The sequence below is a fragment of the Rhinatrema bivittatum genome, chromosome 5 (assembly GCF_901001135.1).
Source record: "Rhinatrema bivittatum chromosome 5, aRhiBiv1.1, whole genome shotgun sequence".
Lineage (NCBI taxonomy): Eukaryota > Metazoa > Chordata > Amphibia > Gymnophiona > Rhinatrematidae > Rhinatrema > Rhinatrema bivittatum.
The window spans coordinates 91,599,147-91,610,089 of NC_042619.1; the positions used below are offsets into that span (position 1 = coordinate 91,599,147).

At 41.1% G+C, this 10,943-nt stretch overlaps 1 protein-coding gene across 1 annotated transcript; it reads right to left on the bottom strand.

The window, feature by feature from the left end:
• Positions 1 to 1,485: 1,485 nt before the first annotated feature.
• GPR12 (G protein-coupled receptor 12) lies at positions 1,486 to 2,490 on the bottom strand. Its single transcript, XM_029601715.1, has one exon. It carries the CDS (start codon positions 2,488 to 2,490, stop codon positions 1,486 to 1,488), a length of 1,005 nt encoding a protein of 334 aa, XP_029457575.1.
• Between the last annotated feature and the right edge of the window lie 8,453 nt (positions 2,491 to 10,943).

The following is a 10,943-nucleotide window of genomic DNA, read 5'->3' on the forward strand; positions in this document are numbered from 1 at the left end:
GGAGAAGAATTTGCATTCATCAGCCAGGAAGCTGCGCATGGGGTGCACTTGGACTTTCCACCATGACAATGATCTGAAATATAAGGCCAAGTCAACCCTTCAGCGGCTGCAGCAGAAGAAAGTGAAGGCTCTGGAGTGGCCATCACAGTCTCCTGACCTCAACATCATTGAACCATTTTGGGGAGAACTCAAACATGCAGTTCATGCTAGACAACCAAAGAATTTTCAGGATCTGGAGGCTTTTTGCTAAGAGGAATGGGCAGCTTTACCACATGAGAAAATAAAGGGCCTCATTCACAACTATCACAAAAGACTGCAAGCCATCATTGATGCAAAGGGGGTCAATACACTATGTTAAGAACTAAGGGTATATAGACTTTTGAAGAGTTCCATTATTGCTATGGTTTGTTTAAATGATTGTGTTATTCTGTGAATCATAACAGTTTTAATTTGAAACATTAAAAATAACACGTGTTTTGTCTGATCATTCATTTTTTCTTAAAATGTTACACATCTTACAAACTCTGCCAGGTGCATGTAAACTTATGAGCACAACTGCAAAATTGCCCCATAACATTAAACCTTATATTTTGCACACAGAATAGAAGTAGCTACTGTATATTCTGCACAACACTGAATTTATCTTACATTACCAAACAAGTACAATAGAGAAAATCCCACTGAAAGTGAACTTTTTTGGGAGTGTCATTCTTGTACACCTGGCAGTGTCAACCCAACCAGCATGAAATTCGGTAATTGCAACTATCATAACACTCTCAAATCAAACCACAGCATCTTCTCTCTCTTCATTTTGCCCTTGATAGGAGGTCACAAGCAGATGGATGGGCATGATCTCGCTGTAAGGCATTCTCGCTATACTTTGTACAAGAACTCCTAAAAGTACATTTTCAGTTACTTATCTTTGTAAGGACTGGGATCTAATACATATACTTGCCATAAAGTGCTTGCTATAGTAGAACAGAACTGCTACAACAAATACTGTACAAGCTTGCACTGGGGACAAGGCATCTTTTTTTTTTTTTTATCAAGATAAAGGGGTTTGTTATGAAATATATTAAGATTAAGATACGAAAAATCTGCAAATGAAAGAAATCTGTAAACTGCAGTGCATAAAGAAAAATTGAGGACTATCAATCATTATTTCATACCCCAAATTTTTCTCTACTCTTTTAACTTGTTTCATTTAAACTTGGTGCAAATAAGCAACTTATTGAAACTGCTTGTTTTATAACAGAAGAACCCGAGTGTCATAGAGTGCATACAATTTAAACATTTTTAGAACACTGATAATTCAAATTTTGTAAATCGTTCTACATTTTACTGCATTCCTTTTTTCAGACCACTGCTTCTTGTACAGCTTCCATGTGAATCAGATATGTCCAATTGAATAAAGAATTCTAAATAAAACACTATATGGTAGGAATGTTTGTAAAGCATGTAATGTTCTCTACTTGTAGCTACATTTTACACATCGCTGGGTGATCTTGCTCGTTGAGATAGGCTAGAAGGGATGCAGCCACAGCAGATGAGCCAAAGCGCTTTTTGGATTTCTTGATTTCTAAAAGCATATATTACAGGATTGATGACAGAATTGTAGGTGGCTGGTAGCAGCGTGGCATATGTATATATGGAAGGATAAGTATAGTCTGCTATTAAAGAATAGAGTGTAAAAGGCATCCAGCAAGCAGCAAAAGTTCCCAAAATAATAGCTAAGGTAGATACTCCTTTTCGAGTTGTTACATAATGTGATGTTGCCAAGAAGTGGTGCTGTAAGGCAATCTGATGAGCATGTCTCATTACAATCTTACATATTTGAATGTAGAGCTGAAGCATGAGAGCAAACATTAGCAAGAAAGAGACAGAAAGGGCAGCTGCATTATTTTTAGTGAGTGGTCTAATAATACTGCAGGTGGATTCATCTTTGAGGCAGTTCCAGCCCATTATAGGAAGCAGTCCAACACAGGTAGATACTCCCCATAGTAATATAAGCATAATATAGGTAAAAGTGACAGTTCTTTCTGAATTATAAGTCAAAGCATAGTAGAGAGAGAGATAACGATCAACAGTAATAGCCAATAAGCTGCAGACAGAGGCACAGAAAGAGGCAGCAATTAGTCCAACGGTGACTAGCTTTGCAACTTCAGATTGTAGAAGATAGGCAAAAATAAAATTGATGATGAGTCCAATCCCTGCCAAGAGGTCTGCAAGTGCCAGGCTCCCAATAAGAAGAAACATGGGGGCTCGAAGACTGGGATTATGGAAAATAATAAGGACCACAATGGCATTTTCGCAAGAAATTAGGGTTCCTGATGTACATAAAACAATATCCCAGGGGTTTACTATGAGTTCTGGCTCTGAGTCTAGAAGAGGAATCAGGGAGGAGACTGCAGCTGAGACATTCTCTGTAGAACTGGCATCTAAAGGATCCTGAGGCAGCCAGCTTAAATTAACCTTCAGATCTTCATTCATTTTAATCCCTGTCTTCTTCAATGAAAAGACATTTTTTTAATATTCAGATATACAACACTGGTAAATTTCAGTTCATGCAATACCTTAAAATGCTGACTGTTCAAAAATGCAGATATTTTCAAAAAGATATGAGTTAATACATTTTTTTTAATAGAAAATATGAAACTGCCTTGATATAAATTTAGAACTATTGAAAAAAAAAAAACCCATGTAAAGGGACACTCAGTAAACCAAATGGACATAGCAATGTATTGTTTGATCATAAGAACAGGCAAGTACAAGAACTTGTCCTCCCCACCCCCTTCCTTTTAAAATAGTTAAGCATTCAAATGTATTTGGCAGAGAGTAAGGAAAAAGGGAAATTGTACTTCTTTGTATCCTTCTAGAGAGTCATACGGACAGACACAAAATGGGAAAAACCCTTTCATACATCTGGCCCATTCTGATGTGTAAATTTAAACCAACGGAAAAGCTTCCACAACAAGCCACTTTAATTAAATACATTTAGATTTGGTTTTCTATCAGTCTTTTTAATCTATCATAAATCTTGAAAACAGACTGCTATGAAAATAGAGCCAGTACATTAATACCAACGTACTGTAACATCAAATGTACATTTACGAACTATATCAACATATTCTAAATACATTTGACACACATTATTTGAAAAATTCCATCTAAAAATAAAAAGGCATGACAAATGGATTAAAATAAAGATGACATGCCAACCGCCCAATCTGCTTCTCAACAGTGAGAGGAGGCAGAAACACGCATGAAGAATAAGCACGATTTTGTCACCTTGAGCTCTCAGTGGAAGGTCCTCCAATCTTTTCTATACATGGCTGGTTCCTTTTAGCATTTTTCTTCCTCTGAAATCCACAGACGTGCAGTACAAAAGGCTGAGAGGTTTCTCCCGGTTCCCTGCGCTCCTCGCAGAGCGGGCAATAGCGGACGGACTGCAGGTATTTAAAAAAAAAAAAAAAAAAAAAGGAAGAAAGAAAAGGAACCCTCGGCGCTCGATCACACCCCCGCCTATACCCTCAGCTCGGCAGGGAAGCGTGGACAATCTGGCGAACAGCAGGGCGGGGGAGGGAGAGACGGGAGACAGAAACGAGCGTGCTCGCTCTCACCCAGGCGCAGGCACGTGCTGAGCGAACCTAGGCAGGGAGTTACCGTGGAGTTCGGTGGAGCCCGGGACAGGAAGGGGATTGCTGGAGCGCGGAAGGCGCGCTTTCGGGGGCAGGCAGGAGAGGCGGTTGATCGCGCGCCCCGGCGGGAGACACCTGTTTATGGAAGGATGCGAGCTCGCCACCGAGGAGCAAGTGTTTCTGGCTTTAGCCTTTCCACGGGGGAAGGGGAATGGTGCCGGACGGTGGTCCTTATAATAGGAACGGCCCTTTTCACGCCGGAGGGGGAGGAAATCCATTTTCAAAATAGAATGGAATGCTCCCAAGTTAAGATGCAGGAATTGGTTTAAATCTGTCGACCCATAAAGGAGGGTTTGGAAGTTAGGTAATTATTTGCAGGCAAGATAATCTTTTAGAGGGACACGTTTTTAACCATTTTTATTAATTTTCAGGTTTAACAGATATGACAGCTTAAACGACAAACGGACATCTTTACAACATTGCTAAACTGTTAATTCATACTCATCGAATACATCAGAAAACAAAACTCCCATCATCATGTCAATTACACTTAAGAAGCACTGATGTAACTTTTCTGAATATGGGTAACCTGCACTGAGACAGTTACAACCCTAAACACCTTGATGGGCAGATTGGTTGGAACCTATTTGGTCTTTATCTGCTTTTTTTTCCTCTGTTACTATATATAGAAAAAAAAAAGAATAGATAAGGAAAGAGAAGTGTATTGGAGGAGAGCAGGATGCTATTCATAAGAACATAAGATGTGCCATGCTGGGTCCAGGGCCGGTAAAAGGGTATTAGGCACCCTAGACAAACTTTACAGTCTGCTGCCCCCTCCCCATACACAATTTTAAATTATGCATTTTAACATATTTTACATGAAAAATGACATTCTGAGGTAAAATTAATATACAAGTTGTTGTGATGATTCATGCACTGTTGTGATGCCAACAAGAAAACTTTGCATCTTGGAATTCATATGACATCATAAATATGATATATTTCGGCATGGTCCTCCCGTATCAACACAGTACTATCTGCCAACACTCAAAGAATAACAACCCTACCTATGAAAAAGAATACCAAAAATATTACACCAGAATCTAAAATATCAATACACCTCCTATCAGGAAAACAGAACAGGCCAAGCTATTACAGATCCCTACAGAAAACCACATAAAAGAATGCTTCATCTCAGTCTTTGCATGCAGAACACAAGCCCTCACCAAATACAGAATAAAGCCACATAAAGTATAAATAGAAATGTGCAGACAAAAAACTGAACTGTAAAACGCATCACACCAGACTCTATACAGTGTAACAATGGAAAAACAAAAATTTCACCATTCCTCGTGAAACAAATCGATAAAATAAAAATATATAAATCATTAATCATAATTATAAAATCATACAAATAAAATAATTTCAAAACAGCTGATGAATACAATATCCAATAATTAAAGACTCATGCACATTTTGAAAGCTTTACCAAACATCAATAAAATATTTCAAACAGCAGACACATCACATACTACCCAATAATTAAAATGGTAGTCAATCAAGAAAAATGAACTTAAAAAGCCACCTTTACTTACCCTCTCCAGCAGTTCTCCTACTCCTTTCCCTTGCAGGCCATACCAGAAGCAGCAGTAGCTGCTGAAGTTGTCCTCACAGTCCTCTTCCTTAGGGACCACAACCAGTCTCTTCTCTCTCTCACACACACACAGCAGTCACACCCTCAGGACCAGTTTCTGTCTCTCACACACCAATCATCTCCCCAACCAGTCTCTCTCTCTCTCTCTCTGTCTCTCTCTCTCACACACACACCAGTCATCTCCCTGATCAGTCTTTCTCACACATTCACACGTCATCTCTCTGGCCAGTCTCTCTCAATCACACAATGCTCTCACTCTCTCTTACTTACAGGCTTTCAATCACACACATGTTCTATCTCACTTACAAACAGGCTCAATCACACACATACCCTCTCTCACAGCCACAAGCCAGCCAAAAACATGCTCCATCTCTCTCGCACGCACACATGGACGCACATACACGAAGCACCCTCCCTGTCTCACATACACATTACACTCTCACAAAAGCACCTTGCTTTCAGACTTGCAGCATTTTTCACTTTTACTAAAAGTGGAAGTGATGCTCCCAACCGTTAAATAAGAAAACCACATACCTATCAAAAGGTGAAATGACACCCTTCCTTCAGGTTCTTTCCTCCCAAGGGACAGCCACCATACCATACAGCTTCTCTTGTTTTACGCTTTCAGGCACTAAAACAAGTGTCTTTCTTCAAACTATCAGTCGTAAGATTATTCATGTGGGAGATATGGAACAGAAAGACATCCTTAGTTGGCTTCCCTTTTAAATGGGAAGATTCCAGTCTTAGTCATTTAAAAATATACATTTTCTGAAGGCTTAAAAAAAAAAAAAAAGAAAAACCATTTCAGATTCTATTCTAGTCTTCATGCTTAAATTATGCTTCAAAAAAAAAAAAAATCCAAACCCCACCTGGCATCAGTATCTTAAATTTGTGATTTTGCTGAAATGAACATTTTAAATACTTTAATTTTTTTTGCTTTAGTATTTGTCTCTGCCCACTTTAAGTTAAATTTTATTTTCCAGAAGAGGGATGCTTAAAATTCAGTAATTTCATCTTTCATCCTACTTTTCAAAAGTTCAGGTATATGTATTATCATATTTCATGTTTTTAAACTGGCCGATTCCTTTCTCACATACACACACACTCACAGAAAGAAGATCGGCGCCGAGACTTAGGGGGTGCCATGGCAGGCAGCCAGCTCCCGACTCGCCCTGCTTGCCCCCGATTGCCACCCTCCCGATACCCCCCTAGTGGTCCAGCGGAGGTCCCGGGAGCGATCTGCCGCTCCCGGGGCCTTGTCTGCCACTAAGCAAAATGGCGCCGGTGGCCTTCATCCCCTACCATGTGACAGGGGCTACCAATGCCATTAGTTGGCCCCTATCACATGGTAGGGGCTGAAGGCCACCGGCGCCATTTTGCTTAGTGGCAGCCGAGGTCCTGGGAGTGGCATATCACTCCAGGACCTCCGCTGGACCACTAGGGGGGTGTCAGGAGGGTGGCACTGGCGGGGAGGCAGGGCGAGTCGGGAGCTGGCTGCCTGCTGTGGCGCCCCCTAAGTCTCAGCGCTTGGTCTCCACCTAGGCAAGTCGGAGGCTGGCAGAATTTTGAAAGGGCACTTTTTGCCCTTTCAAAATTCTGCTGCCTGCCGCGGCGCCCCCTAAGTCTCAGCGCCCTAGGCACAGGCCTAGCTCGCCTAGTGGTTCCTCCGGCCCTGGCTGGGTCAGACCAAAATCCATTGAGTCTCCCCTCAGGGCTGTGAACAGTGCCTGTGTAGAATCTCTAGCTAACTTACGGGCCGATACAGAAAAATCTGCAGGAGAGCGGGCAAGTGCCCGCTGTCCCGGCACGTGCCCAGGCCACTCTCCTGGAGCGTGATACAGAAAAAAAAATGTAAATGAGGGCCCGCGGTAAAAGGAGGCGCTGGGTACACTACCGCGTCCCTAGCGCCTCCTTTTTGACAGAGGTGGCGGCTGTCAGCAGGTTTGACAGCCGACGCTCAATTTTACCGGCGTCAGTTCTGAAACCCGCTGACAGCCACGGGTTCAGAAAACAGACGCCGGCATAATTGAGCGTCCATCTTCCAACCCGCAGGCCGCGGGCAGATTTTTAATTTTTTTTTTTTTAATTTTTAATTTGTTTTTATTTTGGGGGCCTCCGACTTATTGTCGCTATGATATTAAGTCGGAGGGTGTACAGAAAAGCAGTTTTTTCTGCTTTTCTGTACACTTCCCCGGCACTGGCTGAAGGCAGGCGTTAATTTCTGAAAGTAAAATGTGCGGCTTGGCTGCACATTTTACTTTCTGAATCGCGCGAGAATAACTAATAGACCCATCAACATGCATTTGCATGTTTATTTATTTATTTATTTAAAGGTTTTTATATACCGGAGTTCATGCACTAGTGCATACCACTTCGGTTTACACGGAACAAGGAACAGAAAATTACATCAAACAGATTGAACAATTAAACAAATATACAATTACATCCAACAATTGGGTATAAATAACATGGCTAACTTAGTAGGAACTTAGAGTTAGAGGTGAAGGAGAGAAATAGTACCAAGTGGTAATAGAACAATGTTAATAGCTAAATAATAAATATAAATAGTAAATACAAGTTCTTATAATAAATACAGGTGTTTACAGATTACAGTCTTCATGAAAAGTTTACGTCTACAGAATAGGGTTAAGTAAATAAGAACTGGCGGTTATTTCTATAGGAGTGAAGACTTCAAAACTAAGGTTACATCTGGATTAAGAGGTATTGGTGTAGCATGTTCAAATATTTAATGATTTGGAATTGTGAGACCAAGGATAAAATTAGGAGTTGTTTGATATGATTATAAAAGCGAGAATGATTCAAGTTCTGGGATGTGGTTCTGAGCTAGACCTTTAAGTGTAGGCTTTTGTAAAGAGCCAGGTCTTGAGTTTCTTTTTGAATGTTCGAGTACACGTTTTGAGGCGAATGTCCGTGGGGAGGGCATTCCAATGAAGGGGGCTGGCAGTCGAGAATGCACGTTTCTTGAGTGAGGACTTGGCTGAAGGTACGTGTAAGGTGCCTAAGTATCTGTTTCTGATTGGTCGTGAAGACTTGTGTAGGCGAAGTGGAAGGCTTAGATCTAGCGACGTTTGTGAATGGATGTTCTTGTGTGTTATAGTTAGCACTTTGAAAATGATTCTGGATCTGATGGGGAGCCAGTGTAAGTGTTTTAGTATGGGTGTTATGTGTTCACTTCTGCTGGTGTTAGTAAGAATCCTTGCGGCGGAGTTCTGCAACATTTGTAGAGGTTTTGCGGGCACTATTAGTTTCGGGGGGGTTGGCCGCACGTTTTCGATGCGCTATTACCCCTTACTGTATAAGGGATAAAAACAGCGTGGCGAAAACATGCGGCAAAACGCGGGCTAACAGTGTGCTCCATTGGCGTGCACTTTACTGTAATGGCCTGTTAAGGATTAGAAGACTTGGGAACTGGACAGTACCCTGATATAGCACTGACCCATTGGTTATCCTCCTTCCACCAAGTCTCTGTGATGCCAATTATATGAATCACATCATTTGCTGCTATACACTCTAACTCTCCCATCTTACTTCTTAGACTTCTGGCATTGGCATACAGACATTTCAAAGTATGTTTTTTGTTTGTATTAACAACCTGCTTTTCAGTTGTTAGGGGTAATTTGGAAATCAGCTTCGGTGATTTTTTACATATAGGCACATGGACTATGTTTGCTTTTAATGGAACCTCTCTGTTGGGATGCCCTAACTCTCCTATTTCATTAGTATCCTTCAAGGATACATTTCTCCGAACCATGCACTGCTGAGTGACTGTCTGCTTTCCCCCTTGTTCTAGTTTAAAAGCTGCTCTATCTCCTTTTTAAAAGTTAGTGCCAGCAGCTTGGTTCCCCCTTTCCCCAAAAGTTTCCCCAGTTCCTTACAAAGCTGAATCCCTCTTCCCTGCACCATCGTCTCATCCACGCATTGAAACTCTGGAGCTCTGCCTGCCTCTGGGGATCTGCACGTGGAACAGGAAACATTTCAGAGAATGCCACCCTGGAGGTTCTGGATTTCAGCTTCCTATCTAAAATCCTAAATTTGGCTTCCAGAACTTCTCTCCCACATTTTCCTATGTCGTTGGTGCTCACATGTACTATAACAGGTGGCTCCTCCCCAGCACTGTCTACAATCCTATCTAGGTGACGCCTGAGGTCTGCCACCTTCACACCAGGCAGGAAAGTTACCAGGCGCTCCTCATGACCACCAGCCACCCTGCTATCTACATTTCTAATAATCGAATCACCAACTATGATGGCCAGCCTAACCCTTCCCTCCTGGGCAGTAGCCCTGGGAGACTTGTCCTCAGTGCATCTACCCCCAGTGTGGAGGCGTCTACTTCTAGGACAAAGGGACATTTGGGATCTGGATAACGGAGGCTAGGGTCTTTTAAAAAGGCAAACAATATTAAAATAAGGGAGTAACTAGTGAATAATTAGACTGAAAAATCACTAGTTAGTGAGACCAAAATTGACACCAAACTGAATCCCAATGGTTGAAGTTGTATTCTGGAATTAAAATTTTTCTTTTATTCTTGTGTGATTAAAACTACTGTCTCATTTTTAATAGTTTATAATCTATCATAATATCTATAAAGAAAATCTTCTTATATTATTTATTTATTTAACATTTTTATATACCGCAATTCATGTAGCAATGTTACATATCATTTCGGTTTACATTATAACATTAAACACGCATGAAAGAATGCGATTACATCGAACAGGTAGATGAACTTGGATCAAGAAAAAACTTGGGAATAAAAATACAATGAATACTAAACGGTAATGAGATTTTAGGACAGGTCACGGAACATGGTGTACATTTGGATAGATTGAGGTGAGATTATTGGTATGGATGAAAAGCTTGTTCGAATAGCCAAGTTTTGAGTCTCTTTTTAAAGGTGATTGGGCAAGGTTCCTTCCGGAGTTCTGGAGGTAGAGAGTTCCACTGCGCAGGGCCCGCTGTCGATAGAGAACGTTTATTTAATGAGGTTTTGATGGGTGGGGCGAGGAGAGTATCTCTATATGCTGTTCTCACCGGTCTGGAGGTTATATGTGGATGCAAAGGGATATTGAGATCCAGTGGGATGAGCTTGTGAATAGATTTGTGTATGATTGTTAGTATTTTGAGGGGGTTTTGAACTTAATTGGAAGCCAGTGAAGGTTTCTTAAGATGGGGGTAATATGATTTCTGTTGTTAGATTTTGTTAGAATCCTGGCTGAAGCGTTTTGAAGCATTTGTAAAGGTTTTATTGTGTTAGCTGGGAGACCAAGTAGGAGGGAGTTACAATAGTCAATTTTTGAGAAAATGATTGCTTGTAAAACTGACTGGTAGTCTTGGAAGTGGAGGAGCGGTCTGAGCCGTTTCAGGACTTGCAGTTTATAGAATCCATCCTTGGTGGTATTATTTATAAATCTTTTTAGGTTTAATTGATTGTCCATGATGACTCCGAGGTTTCTGGCTTGAGTGGAGAGGGAAAGTTGGCTAGTAGGGAGTAAGTTAGTCATAGTATAGTTACTGGCCTGTGAAATGAGAAGTAATTCGGTTTTATTGGAATTAAGGATTAAGTTAAGGCTCTTGAGCAGGTTGTTGATGGCTTGGAGGCAGTTGTTCCAGAATTCTAGTGTTTTTTGTAG